We start from the raw sequence: 26,588 nt of genomic DNA on the forward strand, positions 1-26,588 counted from the left end.
ACTTATAAGTCTTGGTATGATCGTAACGCACTAACAATTATGAATTGACTTAATCCAATGGTAATAATGGTATCATAGATTCCTTTGAATACTATATATCTACTAAACATAAAAATGATCAGTTATACATTGAACTAATCCGATCGACAATGGGGGACCCAGACAAACAAAACCGACATTGGGTGTGAAGTATCCCGTGTAGTTCGAACTATTGTCAGTCATCTGGGTTCAACCTTGATCGATTATATAAGTCTGGGATGGCTAACCCAAAGTGAGTCGTATACTTAACATTTTTATGGCTCGATCCATGCGACTACAAATCATATTATTAAATACATAAACATAATCACAAACCAATTCAATATTACAATAGAGTGCATCAACCAAACATATGTACGAATCAGTACAAATCAATGTATATTAACATCACTTATTAATTTGTATAAAAAAATTCTAATAGTAGGAATTTTATCTTGTTCAAGCATTTCATCAAATATGTTAGCTACCAACTTCAAATAACATTAGAAATATAATAATAAAGCAAACTAAACATAAATAACATATTAAATCCTAACAATAACAAAAATCATTATCTAACACTATCAATGGTTTATAATAAAAAACATAAAGAATGGTCCGCACCTTATGAATGAATTTCTCAATTTTCAAGCACTTAGGGTTACCGTTTTGGAAAAATATTGATCCCTAAATCAAATTCAAAGGAACTATATAAGATTCGTTAGATTTATCACTAAAGAAGTTTAGATCAGAAGGTATGGTACATTTTTTTAGCTCATATCGTAAAGAAAAAATGGATCTGATGGAGGAAACGACATTGCTCAAAGTTTGTTGCGACAATCACAACACTCGAGAAGAACGATTGTGAACTCAAGCTCTTAATTCCTCATCCTCTCTTTTTCTTTATCTTTTTTATCTCTCTTTCTCTCATTAGGGCAAAATTTGTATGGGAGCAAAGGGTTACCTCTATTGCCCTTTTTATAATTTCAGAAAATGGTGCAAATGGCCCTAATAGGCAAGGGTTTGGTGTATTAACTCTCTGAGAGGTTGTCTTTAACAATTGTAACCCATATAAAGGTGTACGAGTCAATTTATATGATGGGATAGCTGACCCTAGTGATGATTTACGTAAGACTTCTATTCTCTGATCTCTTGATGCATTGATCAATTGATAATGTTCAAATTCAGTTCGACCATTACCGATCATCGATCGGGGTTGGGGCTATAGAGAGGTGTATGATATTAACTTAGATTGATGCCCTAAATTTAGTTGCGATCTAATGGTCTGAAAGTCACAACTTTAGTAAAGATTGGATATGGACAATTAACTTAAGTTCCCGATAATTTATAAAGGTATTCATACATTTTATGCACTTGCCTTGCGAGGTTTAAGTTGAATGATTTGAGGTGTGATCACGACTCGAGATCTCGCGATGGACGTCAAGCCCACTAAGACGAACGTCTTTCTGTAGTTTCGAGTCTAGCAGTCCACTAATGAGCGGTTTAAAGCTTGTTTGGATAATCGGGGCATTTATAAAACAAATTGGGCTGTGAGATTTCGTGTGTGTGGCAACTAGGGTTTGAATTAGTTAAGTTCATAACATGGCATTTTTCGTAATTAACGAAAATAACGATTCGACTGTAATCACCATAATCAAGAACCCTAACTCAACTTATTAGAAACTACCCGAATAAGTAAAATATACTTTTAAAAAAATTAATCGTATAGGATGATTCATAGCATGATTATGAGCAATTTATAAGAAGACACGGATCCGAACATGATTATGAGTAATTTCCTAGCATGTATGATTAGTCCATCGGCAACTTATAGTTGCATAAATTTTCAGTTTTAATAGGTCTATTGTTTGTAACGTTTTTGACACTTTTAGTTATTGAATTATTTTTATAATTTTTTCTAATAATTTATCATCAAGTCTATTTTATCCCTACCAAATTTTGTTTCATTTTGATTTTAAAAAATTTCTTAAAATTCTAGAAATACCAGTTGCCTAAAATCAACAATTTTCTGTACAATTTCTAAAACGTCCAAAAATCAACCTCCTAGTCATCAGCCAAATTTCATTTCATTTTGATTTCAAAAAAATTCTTAAAATTCTAAAAGTGCCAATTGCCTAAAACCAACAATTTTCTATATAGTTTCTAAAACGTTCTAAAATCAACCTCCTAGTCATCAGCACCTAGTGGGAGAATATATTCTGGTGGCATATTTACTATTTTCGAGATTCGAACACTTGCCATTCTTATTTGATACCATGTCAAACAACCACTTGATCTAAAAGCTCGAGCAATTAGATAATAGTCTATCAATGTATATCAAGGGACTTTAACACTCCAATAGCTTTCTTAGAAACCACTATAATGTACACGTGCCATCCAATCCAATGATAAGGTGGCACAATCTCAATGCATCAGTGAATATTAAGTTCATATGATAGAATTTGATTGGATTACATGACACTACTAGAGTTACACAAAACATATTTGAAAGTTTGTTGGACAAAATTACTAGTTCACTTTGGAGATTATCTTTGACGACTGCACATGGGTAAAATAAACCTTGCAACATCATCCCATGGTTCTTAAAATCCAATGAATCAGTGTCATGACTAGGGTTGTTAATGGCCGGGCTCAAGCTTGTCAAAATTAAAATTTTGAATAGTCCTAGCCCCACGGTCTAGCCTAAAATAGTTCAAAATATGAGCCAAGAGGCCCAATGGTTGACAGCCCTAATCATGACTCTTAACTTATTTGGTTGGAAAGCAAAAATTATTAAACTTAATCTAAAACATTAATGGCTTCTAAGAAGTGTTGAAGTGGCCATTTATAGTGGTGTGGTCAGCCACCTCATGTTTAGTCTATGGGGGCGCCACAGCCTCACCCAAGATAGTGCAACCCTTATCATAAGGCCCACTTTAATGTATGTATTCTATATCTACACCATCCATCTGTTTTACTAGATCATTTTAGGACATAAGCTTAAAAAATGAACTAAATTAGATCTCAAGTGGCATTAGATCTCAAGTGGCCTATATTATGAGAAACAACGTTGATTGAACTCCCGACCATAAAAACTTCTTAAGGCCCACCATAATAATCCATAATGTTTATTTACCATCCAACTTCTTTATAAAGTCACACAAACTAAGATGAAAGGGAAAAAAACAAATATCAACTTAATCTAGAATTTCTGTAACCACAAGAAGTTTTTAATCTTCAATCACCTTGTTTCCTTATGATATGGTCCACTTGGCATTTGGATTTATTTTATTTATGAACTCATGCTCTAAAATGACTGATGGGTGTATATAGATTACATACATGAGCCCACACTAAGGGCTGCATTGTCTTAAGTGAGAACGCATATTAGCTACGGACTAGTTGAGCTGTGAGACTTGCTACTAAAGTGATGTCACCATGTTTTGTGGGTCCCATCATGATGTGTGTTTTGTATCCATACCGTCCATCCATTCGGAGAGATCATTTTAGGGCATGAGTCAAAGAATGAAGCTTATCCAAAGCTGTAGTGGACCCCACTACAGAAAATAGTGGAGAGAGTGACACCTACCATTGAAACCTTTCTGGGGTCCACCAATGATGTTTATTTGAGATCCAGCTTATTCATAAGTTGACAAAGATATTAAATAAGGGAAAAAGCAAGTATCAGCTTTATTTAAAACTTTTGTAGCCCTTTGAAGGTTTCAACCGTGGGCGTCACTCTCTCCACTGTTCTCTGTTACGAGGTCCACTATAGCTTTGGATATACTTCATTCCTTTGATCATGCTTTAAACTGTTCTCTCCAATATAGATAGATGGTGTAGATACAACACATGCCCTGATGGGATCCATAAAACTTAGTGACATCACTTCAATAGCCAGTTAGCTACTGAACCTAGTAGCTAATCCACGTCCCTAGAGTGAGCGCTTGTGCCCTTCGCTGGTAAAATGGATGGAAGGGGATGCAGATTTCCTGCTAAAGCCATTTCTATGAAGTTCATGTGCAAGGAGAAATTCAACTTGTTCATCTGTTTTTAAAGTTCATTGGCCAAAAATGAAAAAGGTCCAAAACTCAAGTGAGCCGCACCAGATGAAATAGTGGGAAAAGAAATGCCTAATGTTGAAACCTTCTTAAGCTCCACTATGTGTATATTCCATCTATACTTTTTATAAGGTTATTTTCAATGAGATGAAGTGAAAACAGCATTACTTAAACCGTTATAAAACTTTTGCGGCCTAATTAATGTTTCAACGGTGGACACTAAATCCCCCCTGTTTACTTTCGTGTGGCTGATTTAAGTCTTAAATACGCATTATTTTTGGTTGCACGTCCTAAAATCAGTTCGAAAAAAAAGATGTACGGAGTAACTTTCTCGTAACATTGCAGTGCCCCCGCACATACTCCTTGCGCAGGAACTCCCCGCATTTAAGGCTTTCGCAGGAAATCCGCGTCCGATGGGAGGAGCTGACGGTGGCCCCGCGGAGCAGACGGCTGCAGGAATTCCCTGCAGCGCCCGGCTGGAGCAGCGTCCACGCAACACGTGCCAGGTCAGTATATCACTCACGTCACTACGAAATTCCCCCATCCACAAGCCAACATTCCGGGATCCACGTGGACCCATACCATCTCGAGAGCTACGTGGATCCCACCACGTGGACGAGGTCGATATCCTTCAGGGAAACGGATTGGCTACTCCCCTGCCACCGGCCCGGTGGCTCGTGGTCAGTGATCTGTGGGCTCCACCATGATGTATGTGTCTCATCCATTCGGTTCATCCATTTTTACGGATCATTTTAGGCTCGATCCCAAAAATGAGAGGGATATAAATCTCAGGTAGACCACACCATATGAAAACAATAGTGATTGGATATCCACCATTAAAATCCTCCTAAGGCCCACTGTACTGTTTATTTGACATCCAATCTGTTGATTAGGTTATGCAGGCCCAGATGAACGGAAAAAACAAAAATCAGCTTGATCCAAAACTTTTATAGCCCCCAAAAGGTTTTTAATGTTCGATGCTCATTCAACACTGTTTCGTGTAACGTGGTCCATTTGATATTGGGATATACCTCGTTTTTGGTCTTATATCATAAAATGATCTGGAAAAATAGATGGACGGCATGGATGAAACACATACATCATGGTGGTACTCACAGAGCACCAACCACCAGCCATTGGCGGGTGGCAGGGGAGTAACCAATCCGTTCCCCCTTCAGGAGAGTTCCTCCTGGCCATTAAATTCGCATCTCCCACTCTTCCTCCATCTCTCTCACCCCGCGTCTGTTCAACAAAATCCCCCAAAGAGGAGAAAAAACCCCAAACAATCTGCAGCTTCGAAGAAAATGACAACAGACCAGTCGCGGCCTTCAACCTCCTCGTCTTCAGCCACGGCGGAGAAGGCGTTCTCGTTCCTCTCGCGCGGCTGGCGCGAGGTGAAGCACTCTGCCGACGCCGACCTGCAGCTGATGAGGGCCCGTGCCAGCTCCTTCAAGAACCTCGCCACCTCCTTCGATCGAGAGCTCGAGAACTTCCTCCACTCCGCCTCCTCCTTCTCTTCCGTCGTCCCGACCCTCTCGTCTTCGCCTCCCCCCGACCTCGAATTCGTTAAGCGTCTCCAGCCCAAGCTATCTGAATTCCGTCGCGCCTACTCCTCCCCCGACTTCAGCCACAAGGTCCTCCAGAAGTGGGCCCCTCGCTCGTCGTCCATCCGGATCAACCTCTCTGCCATTAAGAACGCCATCGTCTCCGAGGTCGAGGAAACTGCCGGGATCATCGACTACAATCGGGACAGGGCCCGCCGTGGGTGGAAGGTCAGGGTTAAGGAGTTCCCATGGGACTGGAATGGGGGAGACGATGAGGAGAGTCATAAGGAATGGGAGCCAATTCGTGTGTTGAAGACGAGGCTCAGGGAATTCGAGCGTAGGAGTTCCTCTTCAGAGATTTTCGGGAATTTCAAGAATAACGAGTTCGTGGAGAAAGTTAAGGCCAGCTTGGTATGTTTTCCTTGATATTTTTCTCCCATGCAATTCAGAATTTCCTTTCTTGCTGCCCTTGTGTTTGGATGTACAGCTTATCATGATAAAAACAAAACCTTGAATACCAGTCTGCACATAGTCACAGAATTCATAAGAATCCCCGAAATTCCTGGGTTTTTTTCATGTACCATTCACAAACCTTTGGATAGTTCAAGAACTCTTCATGATTCACGGACAATCCCATAATGATTCTCATTTAAAGAAAGGGGGAAATCCAAAATTCTTACTGATTTCAATTTCCAGAAAATTCCCTTATTATTATTATTTTTTAATTTAAAGAAATTGCCTTGCTGAATTTTACTTTCTGATCATTGTAGTGGTGGTCATGCATCCTTGCCCATTTCGTTTTGGTGTGTCTTTGGCATTCCTTTATTTGGAGAAGAATCATCTTAATCCTGTTGTTATTGCAGTTTTTGTTGCAATGAAGGTTTTGGGTTTTCATAGTATTCTGCCCATCGCACCCTCAACCTTTTGGCTTGGATGCAGGCTTTGGTTTGGCTTCTTTGTGAGATATTTAGGAATTGATTTATTTGCAAGTGATAATTTAATAATGAAAAGAGTTTGATGGGTTGATCAGTGAGATGATTCTCTTTGATCCAATATGAGTTTGGGGACTATTGAAAATTAAGGTGAGAATTCATTTTCAATTTAGGAATTGAAAGCCTTTTAATTTTATTTATTTTTCTGGGGAAAGCAATCAAGGAATACTCTCTTATTACTAACCTAGGGTGAAAGACTGAAAAATACAACAAGTGGGGCGAACCCCAAAGAGAAAAAGAGAAGAGAAGCGACCCACGCCCTAGACGCAAGGGAGAAGAGAGGGAAAAGGAAAAAAAGAAAAAAGGAGGAAGGGAGAACTACCACAAAGGACTAAGAAGAACCCACAGCCCAGGCCAAGCAAACAAATCAAAGCAGCAATCTCGGTCTCAATGATGAAACGGAAGGGCAATTTGTGCGAAATCGACCATGGTAGTATGATCGTGATGCTACGCATGGAGGCCAGGATAATATATTTACGTTTGTTAAAGATGGTAGAAAGATCATCTTCGCCCCTATGGGAACAGAGAACCAACCCAAGACTTCTAAAGTGGAGGGGGGCGGTCTCTTGTAATCGAACAGGATTTCGTCAAACTATCTGAGTAGATGGGAAAGATAAATGCATTAGTTGAAAAGGAAAAAGATGTGGAGCCCGTGAACATCTCAAAGGATTTGAAACCAGTGTTGCAGGAGTTCAAGGCGATTGTCCTTGATGAACTCCCTAAGAAATTGCCTCTTATGAGAGATACACAAAACCACATAGATCTTGTCTTAGGGGTAAGTCTGCCTAATTGCCCGCATTATCAGAAAGAATGCGAGATCTTGCAGGCACAAGCGGAGGAACTGCTCTATAAGGGTTAAGTTAAGGAGAGCATGAGTACATGTGCTGTGCTAACTCATAAGTGTAACGTCAAGTACAAGGAAGAGGCTAACAAACATTAGAGCCAGAAAGTGTTTTAAGTGGATGATGATGTGCTAGTTCACCTGCGCAAGGAAAAGTTTCCGATTGTGACGTATAACAAGCTGATGAATAAGAAGATAGGCCCAGTTCTAATCCTTAAGAAAATCAATGATAACGCACTTGTTCTTGATCTTATAGAAGACATGGAGATCTCAAGGACTTTCAATGTAGCAGACCAGTATGAGTATCATGAGCCGAGTCTGTTAGATAACTTGAGGACGAGTTTTTTTTTTTTTTTTTCAAGTGTAAGGGTTTGATGTAGGACATGGCACATGCACATTCCTAGCATGGCTAGACCAAAAGAAGGTAAACTGTAAATTGGCCATAACTTTTGTTTCGGGTATCGTTACGGGACGCACAACCTATCAATCATTACTATAACATGCATTTTAGGAAATTTACCATTTTTAGTAATTTCAATTTTTGTCATGCTTCCTTATTTTTAGAGTTTTAGGATTTGTTTATTTTTAGAAATTGCTCCTAATCATGCTAGGACTCCTTTAGTAAGGTATTTTTTGGATGTTCTATTTTGGCCAAATTTATTAATTTGGGTAAATTTTATTTTAGTTGAATTAAGACTCTTAATTAGGGTTAGGAATTTGCTATTTTTGGTAATTATGAATGAGGTTTATTTTTTCTTATTTATTAGTAATGTAATGGAGTAATCAAGGGCAATTACACATTATTTGAATAAAAAATTATTTGAGTTTTATCTCTTTTTTCTTGTGGATTCAAGAAAATACCCTTGTGGATTCAAGGTTTTTATCACTCGAGGAAGACAGTGATTTTATTTTCCTCATTCTCTCTTGACACCCTTCCCTGTGTTAGTTGTGAGCACCAACTTCATGATTGTTCTTATCAACGGACCTGGATTGCTAACCCCCATGTTTCCTGCTCTGAACTGCTTGATCCAGATTATGGGTCATTTGCCATCTGCATTGCTATTCTTACCGAGCAGAAATGGTTCCATACTCGTGTAGTTGATTGGTTATAATTTGATTTTATATGTAGAAATTAGAAATTTATACTTCAATATGTGCGATAGCATTTTTTTTTTTTTTTTGATTGGCAGCAGTGAATTTATTAAGATGAAAAAAATTGTACAGATAAGAGTCACCTCTACGAAGACAAGATCTAAGGATCCCTACCTTTACAAGCATATCGGTGATACAAGTAGCCTCTATAGGGACTCAATTAAATTTAATAACACATCATTATATCGTTTAAGATGAATGCCATATTCCAAGTAGGTGGATCCCAACTGCCCAAGAAATCTTGGAGAAGAAAGAATCCCCTTTAATGATGAGATGGCTGGCCACTGTATTAGTCAAAATTTCTTCAATTCTGCTCTATTTGAATGCCCAACACTGCAATTGCATTTATATAACATAAAACTGTGCATGCTGATCTATAGTAATAACATTCATATTTTCATATATAATTTACAATATAAATTTGTATATATGCCTATATTGTGTCTACCTAATAGGTTGTATTGGAGAGACCCACATGAACCTATCACGTGCTTACCATATGTTGGAGAAATAGAGTACCAACTACCATATCTAGATCTTCTTAGGCATGGGATTCATTGTGAAAGTTTTGTACCCGTTATGTATGTACAAGTGCTTGTCCTCATCATAATGGCTTGTTGAGGCTGTATCCATTGTCTTCCAAGTATCATATAGCAATGGTCTATCTGAGTGGCTTTGCACTATACATCCTTCAAGTATCCCTCAAAGGCACTGCCGAATTGTATATTCTTCACACAGTTGGATATTCTTGGCACTTTGGAAAATATCTCAACTTAGACAATTTCATTACCACCTCAAAGATGAAGTTCTCACCGCCATTTCCATGGATTGTCATCTTGAAGCTTCTTAAAGCATCTATTTCTACAAATATCTCCATGTTAGATTGTTAACAATCACCAATGTTGCCAAAAATCCATTTGATTTCATAGCCATTCAAAATTTGGGTGGGGAATGGGCTGAGAGTGGTAGATTTGGGGCAGAGTTTGACCTGGGTGTTGGGCATGGCTGTTTAGGTGGGTTGGAAATTTGGGACAGATTTCTATACAAGGTTTATGGACATTTTTGGCCTCTTTTAATGGGATGGGTTATGGTTGGATGTGGACAAAAATTGCACAGGTTCTGGGCAGAATCTGGGGACTGTTTTAGGGTCTTTGTGAGTAAGATATATGGATATATCTGGGGCTGGTTATGGACAGTGACAGAGACCTGTTTCGCTGAACTGATTTTGAGTTGTTCTGGCCTTCTGGGTTTGTAAATCATTTAGATGCGTGGGGGGGTGTTTACCTAACATCTAGGAGATGCGGTTCAAGGACTGCATACTGGTTTGAATGTGGAAAAGGCTGATACGGGTCTACGGCTGAATTTTTTGTCTGAGAAAATAACTAAAGTTCTATTTATTTTGAGAAGTTTTTTTTTTTTTGAAAGGTAACAAGCTTTTATTGAGAAAGGAAACAGAACAAAAACAGCAAAGCAACGAGAAAACAAAAACAGAGGCGCCGAGAGGGCGACCCAATTACATCCCAAGAAAAAGAAGATTACAGCCCTTAAGCTTTGGCACACAAGAAGCCCATTCGATGACAATAAATCTAGCCTTTTGGGAGGTTCCCTCCATCGATTTCCTTTCATTTATTTAAGCACCTTGCATTTCTTTCCTTCCAAACAGCCCACCAAACCGCCAACAAGGCCATTCTCCACAGAAACTTCCTCGCCTTTCCAATGCTCGCACCGTGTCAAGCTAGCAAGAGCTTGCTCACCAACAACGGGAAGTACCAAGATACCTGAAAACGTCCTGATATACACCCAGATCTTCCCCACAAAGGGACAATGGATAAAGAGATGGTCGGTGGGCTCTGTCACCCATTAAGAGGCAAATATTCAGGAGAACCATCGACCTTTTCCGAAGGTTGTCAATTGTTAAGACCTTTTTCCTACCAACCAACCGCCCCAAAGCGGCTATCTTAGGAAGGACTTTGTAACCCTAAAGAAATTTGGTATGCCCCACCTCTCTCGTTGATCAACGGCATGGATAAGACAATAAAAGGAACGAATCAAGAAGGTCTGGACTTGTCTACCCTCCAAATCATCTTATGCATGTCAGAGGTAGTCGGGGAGCAAAGGTGAATACAGTCCAAAAGTGTCACAAATTTGATCACTTCTTCATCATGGAGGAATCTCCTACAAGAGGGTTCCCAAACAACCGTTTCCCTTGTGTGAGAGAAGCAACCGGTCATCATCGTAGAGGGATTTGGGGCCAGGCGGTAGATCCTAAGGAAGTCGACTTTGGGGAGGGGAGGATCCCATCCAAATATTGTCCTAAAACCAGATTTTCTCTCCGCTGCCCAAGGAGAAGCTGACCCATTCCATAAAAGCTTGCTTCATGGAGGAGATCCATTTCCACAAAGCCAACGATCTATAGCTAGAGGATTCCCTCGTCCACCAACTTCCAACCGAGCACCCATGCTTGCTTTTTATGACTTCTTTCCATAACGCCCCATCTTTCTCTACAAATCTACGAAACTATTTGCCAAGCAACGTCTCATTCATAGCTTTGAGATCTTTGATACTTGCACCTTCTCTTCATAGGCTTTGCGGACATCATTCCACCCCATCAAATGGAATTTCTTCTCGTCTTCTGCCCCATGCCATGAGAAGTCACGCCTAATTTTCTCAAATCTTAATGCACCGATGTTGGACGTTTGAAAATGGACATGAAGCAGAGAGGAATGTTTGATAATGCCGCTTTGATAAGAGTGATGTGCTTGCCAAGAGAAATGTAGCAACTTTTTTCCATCTGACCAATTTGTTCTCAAATCTCTCCACCACCTTGTCTCAAAGGTGCTTCGCCGGTTTTCCCATGTTGATTTTGAGAAGACAACCAATAAGTTCATTGAAGGGAAAAAAGAGGATAAAAACAAGCTAGGAAGAGAAAAAACCTATAGGAAATCCTCAAGTGATCTGCTTCTCTACCCAAACAACACAACTTCATGGAAAAAAAACAGCACAAATCAAATCCTTACAAAGGTCGTGAACACCCTTGGCAGCTCAGAGAGAGTAATGCTAAGATCTGGGTAGCTGAAACCTGCTGCACTCTTCACTACTTGATTCCATTCTTCTAGAGCTCTCCTTACGCAGCTTAAGAAATTCGGGGAGCACCATATCCCAATTGAAAGTAAGAGAAAAGATACTCCTTTTTATGGATTAAGGGATAATATTTTGCTATTAAAAATTTCCCATTTCATTCCCTCCAAATACTCCATAGGATAATACTCCATAGGATAGTGAGAGTCACTATCCTCACATATTTGCTTTTCTCGAGAAAGTTCCAGATGACCGTCCTGCCATGGGGTTCATCAATGAGCCATTCATGACCCACTAGACCCTGAATGAGTTGAAGAAAACACCAAATTCCCTCCCTAGTGGGCAATGGGGGAATAGATGATTCCCAACACAAGAAGCAAATGTTTGGGAGGATGGATTCCCTTTTATATTGTCCTCCGTTGACATTTTATTAGCCATCCTAAGCCAAGCAAACACTTTACTCTACGTGGGTGCCATGACACTGCACCTCAGCTCTTGATGCCCTTGCTCCATCATGAGAGATGCCAGAACACAAATAACTTTCTATGGGACACATCCATCAATATACCACTTATATGTCAGTCTAGGTCATTCACATCCAAATGAACCACGTTTGAGCATGCTCATCAATGCTTCGAAGCTGAAAATTTTGCCGTTCTTGAGGTTTTGACAGAAAATGAAATTCCACATGATGTTGTTTCCACGAATCTCATAAAATTTCTTGATACCATGGTTCTGAAAATTGGTATTGAATCGGCCAATAGGAGCGTATTGTGTTCATATCGGCTTGATACGATATGCGATAGCCGTATCGGATTTGGTTGGATCACATTGGTCCGTATCGGCCGATATAGCTTGTATTGGTGCCGATACATGGCCGATTCAGCCGATACGCTCATAAATCCCCAAATTTGTTTTTTTTTTTTTTTTTCAAAAATTCACTCATGTCTCCTCTTCTTCTTTTCATTTGAACCCTGGAAGAATCTTAAAAACTCATTTGAGGCTAGATCTAGACCTATTTTGGGATCAAAACAAATGATTTGAATGTGATTTGACAAATCTAGGCAAAGTGGACCATTATGGGAAAAATCGGAAAAAGGGGTAAACCTTCACCTTCTTTTTTATATTTTCGTATTCTTTTTGTTGTATTTCCAATGTAATGGGCCATTGTTGACCAAATCATGTTTAATTTGTGTTCAATTAGGGCCCATTTAGTTGAGCTTCAACAAGTCAAATTGACAGACAACATTCTCATCAAAGAATGGTCCAATGCACCATTGAATATATGGTCAAAACAAAAAAATAAAAATAAAAATGATAGATTCGTGAATATATCTTTATTTTTTGATAGTTTTTTGCTTCAAAATTTTTTTTGATCGATACGGGTCGATACGGCCCCGATTCCGATACGCGATGCCATATCATATCATTTTTCTGCAGGGCTGATACAACGGCTGATATTGTCATTCAGAACCATGCTTGATGCTGCCTGTTTTGTTTTGAGAAATGGAAAACAAAGATGGACATGTGGTTCTCAGAAGTTTCATTGCAGCATCGCCTAGCCAAAGATCCTCCCAAAATTGAGTTTTGCCCCTCACCCTCAACACAAATCTTACCCTTTCTTCCTGATGTCTGTAATCCTATTCCCCAATCATGTGGGCCCCCTCCCCACTCCCTCAAGTCCATCCAAATTCACCAATTACCTTCCACACATCCAAGTCGATTCCTCTTGACACCTTTCTGGGGAACCAGGCTCCTTGAAATGTGCCACAGTTTTCTTTGATAGCATTCGATCAACATCCCTCTTGCTCCTCCCCAAATCTCCACTACCACTTAAGAAGTAACTAGTTTATCAAAGTCGACATTTGGGTTTAGCGCCTAGGTTTTAAATTTTGGGATGTTTCGAGCATTTGGAAAAATTGGATTTGGAGACAAGTAGGTTAGGGTTAACAGTATTGTGGTTTTTGTGTCTACGTTTGCGCTGATTTAGGGAAATTCAGGTTAGTTTTAGGACTTGGAAGGAGCTGAGAATACGGGTAAATTGGGGATTTAGGATTCGGAAATTTGGGGAATTTTTTTGGTTTAAAAAAAAAAGGTTTTTGTTTGAAGGAAATTTGGGTTGCGAGATTTTGGAAAATTGGAAAAATAGGGAATTTGAATGTTAGGGTTTAGGGAAATTTGGGAAGATTAGGTAGGCTAGTGTATGGCTGTTTGGAGACTATGGGAATTTGCTAGGTGGTCAGATTGGGGTAAAATGAAAAGGTAACAATGCAAATTCCAAGGATAGGAACTTGCCCTTAACACAAATATTGACGCAATATGGCAACCCTTTGGATTGTCACAATAAGCCTGCATCTCAATCTCAGCACCTAGTACATAGGTAATAATTTTGAAAAAAAAAACCGATAATTTTAAAATATAGATTTTTGTTGATTGTGCAAGTAGATGGTGTTTGATTTGCTATGAGCATCACAACATTGTCAATTTCGTTTATTACTAGCCGTAGCTTAGCTTTGTGGTTGTTTGTAACATCTATAATATGCGTTCTGATGATGGTAGCATCTATAATATTAATTCAATTTGCATTTTGAATATTTTTTTAGCTATCATTTTTATTAATTAACACAAACCAATAATTCTATCCATGTGCTGCTTTTTCTTTTTTTCTTTTTTCTTTTTTTTTTGCAGAAGTCAATTCGCAAGGAGCCTCAAGAATCAAAGGTTGGTCTTGATCTTGTTAATTTCTCCAACTTCTCATGTGTCATGATATATGCTAAATACCTTACAAGGCATACATTTTTAATTGACCAAACTTACATGTAGAATCCAATATGTGCGATATTCTTTTACTCCAGAGTTGCACCTTTCAAATATTAGCCTAGCATAAGATATTCTTATATCATCCATGTAATTACTGGTTTTTTTTCTTTTCTTTTTCTTTTTGAATGGTAATTGCTGTACTTTTGTCTATAATGATATTTTGTAAAAGAACAAAGAAACAGATACTAGTAATGAAAAGACAACTGTGCTTGTTTTTATCCCGCGGGAAGGGATGGACTCAAGGGATTGGGAATTGGAAGCCAAATGTGTTTTCTCGGTCAGCTCCCTTGTGAATACATTAGGTATTCTTTAGAGAGATCTGGGCTTTCTTTCTGTGTCATTTTGGCATTGATTGGTGCTTCAACGTCTCTGAAGAAAATATGGAGGCATGGAGGGGCAGTCCATTCAAGAACTGCAAAGAGATATTGTAGAGGGTGTGCCTTTTTGTAGGTTTCTGGGGCATGTGGAAGGAGTGAAATGTTACAATATTTGAGGATACAATTTCATCAGTAGAGGTGGAATTCTTCTTATGATCATCAACTGGGCACTCGTGAGGTGAGAGTTCTGGGTATGCTCAAGGATAGAGATGCTTGGAAATTGGGACAGTCTGTAATTCTGAGTTGATTGTGTTGCTTAATCTGGAATCAGTCTTGTGTTGGCTGTTTGTCCCCTGTGTGATAGAAGGTCACTTGTGTTGGGTCTTTTAGCTCATGTTCAATTAAGAAGAAGAAGAAAGTCCCATGAAAATTAGGAAGCTTGTGTGGTTGGTTTGCCTTGAGAAAGTAAGGAATTTGTCGACCGTCCATTTTCTTCTAGGGCCTGTTTGGATTGTGGGTAAAGAAAAAAAAAAAAGTTCAGTGATTATCCAATGCTGGATTCCCATGGACTCCATGACTCATGAACAATTTTGAAACATGGGTTCCCATGGATTCCATTTATGGGATCTTGATTGGATAACAAGTGGAAATATCATATTCCTCTCACCATGACTACTGTGTATTTGATGTGTGAGAACTTGACTATGGTGTTTGGGTAATGATTGTTCCATGGAATCCTCTATTTCCTTCATCATCCAAACATAGTGAAATGTCTCATCATGGGAAAGATGCTTTCTATTCATTTTCTTTTCTTTTCCCACTATCCAAATAGGCCCCCCGCTGCACTTTTTCCAAATTACTTCTATTTTTTTTTTTTTTTTGAGATTCGGGATCTCCTGGACATTACCCTAGGCCATTGGTGAATTGGAGGGATGATTGACAAGGGTGTGGGGGTCTAAATGGGTGTCGTTTGTGGAATATGGTGATTTCTGGTATTTTGGGTGATATGGCTTGAAAGAAACAGCAGGTCGTTGAAGGGACGTCGCGATCATGTGCAAGTTGGACAAGGAAATCTTCAACATGATTATGGGGTGGGTTAGATTGCTGCGTATTTTTAAGGGTATGCCATCAGCTAGCTTTTGAGTCTGCACGGAAAGAGGTTCTTCACGGTGATTATGGTTCATCGTCACCTTCCTGTTGCTTGGAAGCCACCTTTGGTTGGATCCACAAGATGAACTTTGACAGGTGCTCTTGGGGGAATCCGGTCCCTGTTGGGGTATCATTCAGGAATTGGATGGTAGGTTTAAAGCTGACTTTTCTGGGCATATTGGAATTTTCTGATTCTAAATTATGAGAGTTACATTTTTGAGGAGACTGTAATGAAATTGGCGAGATTTGAGTTTTTCACTAGGCCGTAAAGAGCATCCAATCTGTGGTTGCCTTGTGCCATACTCCACTGGAAAAGATTACTTTGATGAAGTACATTTTTGACGATGTTGGCACCATTGTCGAACTCTCAATCTTGGTTGTGTGAAGCCATTACATGGACCAGCCATACTTCGATGATACATGTTGTGGTGTCCTTCCAACTGAATATTACTAGTTTCTCGTTGAAGAACCATGGCTCTATATGATATAAACATGGTATGGACAAGCAAAAACAAAACTTATTATTTCCAGAAGGATTTAATGAGTTTCTAATGCAGGGGCATTTTCACACTAGGCTCGAGTGGGGTGGCTTGTGAGATGCAAGGGCACACTCGGGGTGGGTGGCCCATGTGAGGTGGGTGGCTCGTGAGGCAGAATGCACGTGATGTGAGGCCCACGAGGGGGGTTCAGCTGAGGTCCTAACCCATGCGATGTGGGGCCTGGGCTATGAGATAAAATGATTGATTCGCCATGCTCTATTAGTTCGAGCTTTTAGAGCAAGTGGTTAATTATCCTGCATCAAAGTAGTATCAGAGTAGGAGGTCTCGTGTTCGAGACTCCTCACCAGGGGTGATTAATGCTGGGGCATTTTCACACCTGGCTCGAGTAGGGCGGCCTGTGGGATGCAGGGGCACATTTGAGGTGGGCGACCTGTGTGAGGCGGGTGGCTCGTGTGAGGCGGAACCCATGTGATGTGAGGCCTACGAGGGGAGTTTGGCCGAGGTCCTAACCTATGTGATGTGGGGCCTGGGCTATGAGAGAAAAGGATTGATTCGCCATGCTCTATCAATTCGAGCTTTTAGAGCAAGTGATTAATTGTCCTGCATTAGTTTCGCTCCAACTCCAAGGCCATTGTTCAATAAGCTATCACAGAAGTTGTTTTTCTGTTGGAAACATTTTTTTTTTTTTGGGGGTAAGTTACCTAGTAATTTGTTTTGACAGGCTTTATGACTGCTGACCGCCATAAAATTAATATCACAGGGCAGACTAGATTCCCCGAAAAATCTCATGTTAGATTGAATGTCTCATTGTTAGAGTGGTTTTTCAGTGATGCAGATGCACGATTGGACAGGTGTGCCATGCATGATGGGCAGAAAAACACTTACATTTTGAAAGATGATGTGAAAGTCAGCTTGGGTCCTATGAAAGAAGTGGTGAAACCAAGGCAAAAGGGAGGATGAATGTTGTAGGGTGTTGGGCAATTAAGAGACAACATGAGCAGAGGATGAATGCTAGAGAGATGAGGATATTGAAATGGATGTGTGGGCAGAGACTAGGAAGGTTAAGATTAATGATGCAGTCACTTGAACCAACCTAAAAGTATCTCCAATTGCTAACAAAATGATGGCGAACTGATTGAGATCATTCGACCACATGCTAAGAAAATTGGACAGGGTCCTGGTAATTGAAGGGATCTTTGGATGAGAGTAAACCCAGCCCTTGAACGCCCAATTTGGGATGGCTTTGAAGGAATGGTTTGGAATAAGTTGTACGATTGGCTGCCCACCAAGCATCAATCTCCCTCTTTTACCTGGGCTCATGGAATTGGCAACGACTGAGTCTAAAAACATGCGAATACGGATTCATCCACCATCGACCCCCAGCCCACCTTTGATGAACTATGATGTGCTTTAAATTAAAGATTGGGTGAGCTAACCTCTTCAATAATTTGTGGTTTATTAGACCGATGTCCTTAATCAGCAGTCACCACTCATGTTTCTGTAGTGTGGTTTTGGTTTTTTTTTTTCCCCTCTCCCTTCTTTCTAATAATAGTTTCTTGAGCTAGAAATAATTAGAAAAAAACAGTAATCCTGCTTAACTCCTTTTATATCACTAAAAATTGGAATGCCAATGCCCTCAAACTATTGCTAATCTGTGAGCATTTTAGAAGTGGTAACCTCGTAATTGAGTTATAGCGTGTGCTAGGTATGAAAAGTTACTGATAAGTACGGTTTTGATATATGTGATTACATGAGTTGATTCTCTTTCCTGTTTGATGTAGGATGTACCACCATTGGATGTGACAGAACTTTTAGCGTATTTAGTGAAGCAATCTGGGCCCTTGTTTGATCAGCTTGGCTTGAGACGAGGTGAGACAGATGTTTTATGATCTTATTTGTCTTTATATCTGTGTGTTGGTATCGTTGATATTTTAATGAATGGGCTGTATCATCTACTCTACCTTAAGTTTATTCCATTAATTTAGTATGTCTCCAGTCACCTGAACTGGATATTTTGTGTTATCTGTTTGTTGGTATCAATAGCAGCTAATCAGTAGGCTGTAATACTCACAAATAATGTCATACTTTTAGACTCTTGTGAATACGTACCATGACAAGTTTCTTAGGTGATGCAAAAGTCATGTGGTAGAGTTTTGAAATGAAACTTAATAGTTGTTTTGCGTCTCGAGAGAGAAAAAATCAGCTTCTATTTCAGTTAAATGTTGACAAGGGTGCTGGAAGCAGAACAGGCAACAACAGTTATAGTTACAAAGCCAATTGTGCTGAGCTTGTGCTTCCAGCAAGACAACCCTGAACTCTAGGGCTTTTACTTTGGAGATTCTGGCCAAAAGCTATTGCAAATTGCTACTAATAGATATCTCAGGAATACATAATGCATTTTTTAAAAAGAAAATTGCTCATATTTGTTTTTTCATCTGCACATCAATGTACAAATAGATTTAGGGTGCATTTGGCGTGTCTTGAAAATGCTTGTAGGTGGAATTGATTTGTGCCCAAAAGTGATACTTTTGCTTAGGTCTCACCTATGGCAGACAGACCATTAGTTCCTCAAATGGAAAAAGGTGAAAAACTTACCTAATGTAGTTTGCACTTCCTGTGCTGCCTCAAACGATGCATTGGATAAATTGCATATGATCTTCTCCTCATCCATGCCAATTGTGGTTTGAATGTGCTTCCGGGAACGCCCTTTACTTTGTACCTTTTTTTTTTTTTTGACGACGACAGTGTGTCCCCGCCTCTTTACCTCATACCTTTTTCTTTGCCTTTTTTAATTTTAGTTTATTTTTAACAAATGACTAATTGTGTCATCATCTTCTAAGCCTTGTCCTAGTTAATTGGGGTCGACTACATGAATCTTGTTCCGCCATTCCACTCTATCAAGGGCCATAACTTTTGGAATGTCACATTGCTGGGATTCATGTTGGAAGTTATTGTATGAGTTTGACACGGGCTGCCAACCTGACGCAACCTTCCCTTATCTGGGCTCGGGATTGGCAATGAGAGCACAAAACTCCCACAGGCGCAATGTGATAGACTATTACATAGGTTGATTACAAGCAACAAGTTGACTAATTTATTACGTGGCTATAAAAAAAAAAAGAAAAAAAAAAGGAAAGACCTCTTATTGAAGAAGAAGGATTCAAAGAGGTCCAGAGCGTTTTAAAGTTTCTTGTAAGTGAGGTTTTGCAGAAGTTATTTTATGCTAGAGTTGTTTAAGTTGGTTTTTGGACTGCAGACTGCATCAATCTTATCTTTGGTTACATTTTGATCAATTGATGTTAGCTTCATCTTATTCTCTTCATTCTTCAACATTGCCATTGGCTTCGTACACCTTATTGGTTCCTTTGTAAACTATGGTCACATAGTCTAGGCATAAGGTTATATGTTTCTTTCTAATGAAATGCAATCAAGGTGTTCTGTATCCGTTATGATACGACCGTAAAGGCCAATATGAATAGGTAATGGCCGTGACACTTATGCGATAAGGGGGTTAAACGAGGGAGTAGTTTTTTTGGACCGTATTGGCCGTTACAGGGGCCGTAATGGCCATTATGGGGAATAACAGCCATTACCCCCGTAATGGTCGAAAAACGACCATTTTTTCTATGTAAATTTAATTTTTTCTTAATTTTTTCACTTTTCTTATTCCAAAAACTTCTCTGGATCATTTTACAGCAGATTTTGATCACTAACACTATAGTTTTTAGGATTAAAATGGTAGATTGAAGCGATTTGGGCGAATAGTAGCTCCGAGGGCTATTTCTTAAAAAAAAAAAAAAAAAGTGGTATATATGCATTTTTTCCCGATTTTTAATTCTAATGCTTGATTGTGATGTCTAAACGTTAGAGACACATAACCACGTTCATAAATTTACCAGGCAACCCAATACAACACTCTCACCAAAGAGTAGACCGTTACACTACCATAAACATGTTTAAAACAAAAACTGAATATAGATTTGGAATATTTACATTATTCTAGATTTTCTAGATATTTTCCAGAATTTTGCGGGCAAATTATTTTTTCAACCATTACAGGGGTCTTAATGGTTGTTACACCCTCATAGCGGCGGTGACTGTTACAGCCACTGTTACGACCGATTCCACATCATTTTTTATGAAGTGCAACAACTTTATCCATAGCTTGGCCTCTTCAAGGATTTCTAATTTTTGGCACTTCACACTAGAAGTAAATGAGTCATTGTTATATTCACCCAGTTTGGATACGTTATACAGTGCACAATATAAAATCAAAGGGAGACAAAAATCAAAAGACCTCATGGATGTAGATGTGTGGATATCTTGCCCCTTTTCCATAGGCCCACTTCAAATTGGATGGGCAGTGATGTGCATCATGAAAACATCAATTGGAAAAGATGCAACGGCACTGTTAACATAGGATTCTGATGATAGATTTACAGAGTCTTGTTAACACTAATTGGGGAAAATGAACTTGCAGCAGCCTATAACCAGTGACCCTATAAAGGTTTTAGTTGTGATCATTCGCATTCAGAATGCTTCCATACTAGTCTATGTGATTTGGTGTACCAATGTATTTGAATCTGAATGGCCAAGTGGACTGCATATTGTTTATTGAAGTTTAGTTGTTCCATGAACGTCACATAGCTTAGATGTGATTTAAGGGCCCATTTGGATGCACTCTCTCAAAGGAGTTTTCTGAAAGAGGTCTCAAGCCAGCCTTTTCAGTTGACCGGGCAAAAACCAATCAGATTGGTTTTTGTTGAGTCGGCGTTTTAACGCCTATATCGAGCAGGAGATGAGACGTAGGTTTGTAAAGTGCATCCAAACGCTCAAGGTCAACTGCTGTTTGGATCGAAGCGGCATTTCGGCCTCAAACCCCCTTTCAGAGGGTCGTCCGAATGGGCCTTAAAACAAGAATAACAGCATCTTCCAAACAACCCTCTTTTGTATTGGCATAGATTGGTGTTTTCAGTATCTTTTTTTATTTTTATTTTTAATTTTATTTTTATGTGTTTTCATTTTGATATTAGCTTAACCATGTAAAAGAAAAAGAGTATTTCATCTGATATTCATGTCATGACCTTCGTTAGTAATGTTTCACAGGCATGTGTCCCTTGAGTATATGTATTACAGCCATTGTAAAAACTTGTGACTGGACTGATGTTTTTGCATCCCATGTTCCATATAGAATTGCATGTGAGCATGTGAGTGCCCCTGTTTATGAAATCACAGTAACTATCTCGTGGTGCAGATATATGTGACAAGATAGTGGAGGCCTTGTACAGCAAACGGAAGGACCAGCTTATATGGCGTTCCTTATCATCGAGGGAGAACTCCATTATCGAAAATGAGAACATTCATGATGAACTCGACTTCAGGATAGCCAGTGTGCTCCAAAGTACAGGACATTGCTATGAAGGGGGCTTTTGGAGTGATTCTATGAAGCATGACTTTGCCGGCAAGAAACGCCATGTCGCTATAGTCACGACCGCCAGCCTTCCCTGGATGACTGGAACTGCGGTAAACCCGCTATTTAGAGCAGCATATTTGGCCAAATCTGCCAAGCAAAAAGTAACCCTGTTGGTTCCATGGCTGTGCAAGTCAGACCAGCAATTAGTCTATCCAAACAATCTGACTTTCAGCTCTCCAGAAGAGCAGGAAACTTACATACGTGACTGGCTGGAGGAAAGGGTTGGCTTCAAGGCAGATTTCAAAATTTCTTTCTATCCGGGAAAGGTAGCTGTCTGTATTTGATGCATCATTTTCTTAGCTGGGAGCTTGGAAAGTATTTGGATGGGACTTACTTTCCAGAGAATGACATTTTCCCTTGGTTGGGAGCCTTACATTTTGGTGGAAAACATTTTTCCAGTGAAGTGTTTTCATAGAAAAATTTCCCAAACCCTCTCCCTCATTAATACACACACACACACACACACACACACACACACACACACACACATATATATATCTCCAAATGCTTTCTTGGAAAACAACTTTCAAAGAAAACGTCGCATCGCTCCTTTTATTTTCCAAGATCCCAAACAAGCCCTTAAAATACTTTGGGTGTAAGTAAAACACGTTTCTTTCTACTTTGTTTTTAGTTCTCAAGAGAGAGGCGAAGCATAATACCTGCTGGAGACACCTCACAGTTTATTTCTTCGAAGGAAGCTGACATTGCCATACTGGAAGAACCGGAACACTTGAACTGGTACCATCATGGAAAGCGTTGGACTGATAAATTCAATCATGTCGTTGGCGTCGTCCACACAAATTACTTGGAGTATATCAAGCGGGAGAGGAATGGAGCTCTCCAAGCTTTCTTTGTCAAACACATAAACAATTGGGTCACCAGAGCATACTGTCACAAGGTAGATGCTCTTTCTTCTTCATGCTACAAGAGTTTGAAGTTGTATTTAATTTAATTTTTGAGAGAGCTATGCTAATGCCTGCTCTTTTTTTCTTTTTTTTTTTTATTAATTTTTTTTGGTAACCCTCCCAGTCAATTGACACAGCACCATAAATGCCAAAGTTTGAATTCTTGTTTAAGATACACTGCATTAATCAGCTGGCCCCTCCCTTTAGATCATGGTCCAAAAAATTTGTCCATCCAATAACCAGGTGGGTTGCCTGGATATCACACATGTGCTACATTGGTACATGTTGCTGCATGTGGATGGGCTGGGACTCCTTTGGTATTTGCTGAACGAGAGGTGCACTACGGTGGTACTGTTACCACCGCAAGCTTACGGTGGTATGGGTAGAAGTGGGGCTCACGTGATGTTTATGTATTGTCCGCCCTGTCCATCAGATGCATCGCCTCCGAAAATCCCCAGGAGCCAAAAACAGCTGTATCAAAAACTCAGGTGGGCCATAAGCATATGGAACAATTTGAGATGGGATGCCCACCCTCAAATTTCATAGGGGTCCACTTGCGATGTGAAATATCCTGATATTTGGCATAACCCTTCATCCTGACCCGATGAAGGATTGGGACGGTCTGGATTCCATATAAATGACATGGTGGATTCCTGTAAGTCAACGGTGGAAATCCCTTCTCACTTTGTTCCCTTATCTGTGGCCCACCTGAGTTTTGGATTGAGCTGCATTTTGGTCCCTGCATTTTTACAAGCTTATGCATCTCTGATGACAGGTTGGATTGTATTTACACATCAGGTGGGCCTCACTTTTGCCTGGTACCACCGTAGCTCATGGTGGTATCAGTACCACTGTAGTGCACCCTGCTGAACGATGCCTAACTATCTCATTGTCTTCTAATATTATCTCGATTTTATGCAGGTTCTGCGTCTATCTGCAGCGACCCAAGATCTGCCCAAATCTGTCATATGCAACGTTCATGGTGTCAATCCCAAGTTTCTGAAGGTTGGAGAGAGAGTGGCAGCTGAGAGGGAGCTTGGGCAGCAGGTCTTCTCTAAGGGTGCATATTTTCTAGGCAAGATGGTGTGGGCGAAAGGGTATAGAGAGCTGATTGATTTATTGGCCAGGCACAAGAATGATCTTGATGGCTTCAAGTTGGATGTATATGGGAACGGAGAGGATTCATCTGAAGTTCAATCCACTGCCAATAAGCTACAGCTGAATCTCAACTTCCTCAAAGGGAGGGACCACGCCGACAATTCTCTTCACGGGTACCAAAAGAAACGCAACATGATTTTTATCAATTTGTTCTACTGCCACAATTTATTTATTTATTTATTTTTATTTGAGGTTCCCTCCAGTGGTACCAGGTAAATGTGGGTCCCACGTGATGTATGCAGGACGTCCCACCTGTCCATCAGATGGGTGAGCTCATGTTACCCTAGGTGTAAAAAATCAGCCCAATCGAATGCTGTGGTGAGCCACAGCACAGGGAACAGGATGGGGGAAGGAACGCCCACCCTTGATTTTCACCAGGGTCCACCTGAGTTGCGAAACAGCCTGAATTTTGGCCTGACCCTTCATCCAGGTTAGATAAGTGTCTACCGGGATTGCATATGAAACTACAGGGCAGTCCCCTGTTCAAATCAACATTAGGCATCTGCTGTCAACTTGTTTTCCTGTGGTGTGGCCCACCTAAGTTTTGCATCAGGCTGATTTTTGGAAAACAGGGGTAACTACCATCTGAAGGATGCGCTGGATGTCCCGAATACATCACACAGGCTCCACTCCAGTCTGGCATGGCCGTACCACCACCGTAGCTTACAGAGGTACTGGTACCACAGGCGTGCTCCTTTTTATTTTTTAGTGAAGCGATCGAACTGTCCAAGTCACTCCTTTTATCTTCGCTTTCAGTTACAAAGTCTTCATAAATCCAAGTGTCAGCGACGTCCTCTGCACGGCGACGGCCGAGGCTCTTGCCATGGGGAAATTTGTTATATGTGCGGACCACCCATCAAATGAGTTCTTCAGGGCATTCCCCAACTGCTTGACTTACAAGACTTCGGAGGACTTTGTTGCTCGAGTCAAAGAGGCGCTGGCTAACGAGCCCCAGCCCCTTACTCCTGAGCAGAGGTATAATCTCTCTTGGGAGGCAGCAACACAGAGGTTTATGGAGAGCTCTGACCTAGACCGGATCTTGAATAGCTTCAGTGGCTCTGCTGAGTCGAGCAATGCTGAGAAGAAGATTACAAAGACGGCTTCGATGCCTAGCATGACGGAAGTGGTAGATGGGGGATTGGCATTCGCACACCACTGTCTGACGGGGAATGAGATCCTGCGGCTGGCAACGGGAGCAATACCCGGCACACGGGACTATGACAAGCAGCACTGCAAAGACTTGCATCTCTTGCCTCCGCAGGTGCAAAATCCTGTCTATGGCTGGTAAGCAAAGCAAATCAGTCCGCCACTTGTATCAATAGCCTTTTGTGTATAGTACATGTAGTGAATTTAGGAGCCTGACGTGCTCTGATTGCTTAGGGTTTCTAATGCTTTGTGTGTTTAGTCACAGTGATGATTCTTTTCCCGTCTCCATCTTTGCCGATGCATGTCTCCTATGATCATCTGGCAGTCAAACTGCGTGATGATGCGATAAAAAAGAAAAAGTTTGCTGCCATGGAATTTTGATACTTTGTATGCTTTATTATAGTAAACGTGTGAACAGATCCATTCAACATGTCCATATATAACTCAATAGTAAAAAACTCGACTCCCCTGAGTCAACTTGAGGTCTCAACTGGGTTGCACTTAGATTTGACTTGATATTTATAAAGAAAAATATTAGAAAATACATTTTGAAAAATTTACATGACAATAAAAATAGCACACTTTCGTCTTGCCCTGGATCCTCTTTTAAAGTGGATTTCCCATAATCTGTCGTCCTGTCCCGGATCCTTCGGTGGTTGCGGCCAGTTGCTTCTCTTTAAATGGGAATGATGTGGTTTGGGAACCCCCTTGTAGAAATTTTCTTCGAAATGAGTAAGTTGAAGAATTTGTGGCCCTCTTAGATTGTATTCATCTTTGATTCCTGAACCTTGAATCCGTGGATAGCATGGTGTGGAGGTTAGACAAATCAGGAACTTTCTCGGTCGGGTCATTTTATTCAAGTTTTGCGAGGATGAAAGAAGGGAGGAGGTGCAGTACACGAAACATGTTTGGCACTATATGAAGTCTCTCCAAAGATGGCCACATTTGGGTGGCTATTTGGAAGAAAGGCCTTAACCATTGATAAGCTCTGGAAAAGAGCTATTATGATCATTTCAGATATTTGTTTTTGTTGCATGAATGATGAAGAGTTGGTTGATTATTTCTGTGCATTGCTCCTTTATTATTTCTTTGTTCTTTTCAAAATTTCGTAGTCCTTCTGAACATTGGTGAGTGATCTCTTACTTGCTTGGCATGAAGTGGGTTTAGGAAAGGTCAAGAAGATGTTGTAGAGAATGTCTTTAGACTCTTTACTGCAATTTGGTAGGCTGTATGGGAATGAAGAAACACTGTTTTTGTAATAAGAGCAAAGACGGTGGGCAGTACTTCTCAAAGGATAAAATCCTGATTTTATTGGGATGTAGTCAGGTCGCCAACTTTGCAGTTGTGTTTTTGTTGCCTCTCTCTCTCTCTCTCTCTCTCTCTCTTGCAGTTTAAATTCTCTCTCAAAAATAAAAATAAAAATAAAAGTAAAAA

The 26,588-nt window shown here is 40.1% G+C and overlaps 1 protein-coding gene across 2 annotated transcripts; it reads left to right on the top strand.

Annotated features, from left to right (window-relative positions):
* The first annotated feature begins 5,137 nt into the window (after positions 1–5,137).
* Positions 5,138–25,529, top strand: LOC131235476 (digalactosyldiacylglycerol synthase 1, chloroplastic). 2 transcript variants are annotated; one of them, XM_058232662.1, is made up of 7 exons: positions 5,138–6,034; positions 14,375–14,407; positions 18,254–18,341; positions 21,727–22,211; positions 22,577–22,843; positions 23,772–24,121; positions 24,765–25,529. In XM_058232662.1, exons 1-7 carry the CDS (start codon positions 5,153–5,155, stop codon positions 25,294–25,296), a joined length of 2,637 nt encoding a protein of 878 aa, XP_058088645.1. In that variant the 5' UTR covers positions 5,138–5,152; the 3' UTR covers positions 25,297–25,529. The 2 variants fall into 2 exon arrangements, with proteins under 2 accessions (XP_058088645.1, XP_058088646.1); XM_058232663.1 differs by lacking the exon at positions 14,375–14,407.
* Positions 25,530–26,588: the final 1,059 nt, after the last annotated feature.

The sequence above is a fragment of the Magnolia sinica genome, chromosome 19 (genome assembly GCF_029962835.1).
Source record: "Magnolia sinica isolate HGM2019 chromosome 19, MsV1, whole genome shotgun sequence".
Taxonomy (NCBI): Eukaryota; Viridiplantae; Streptophyta; class Magnoliopsida; order Magnoliales; family Magnoliaceae; genus Magnolia; species Magnolia sinica.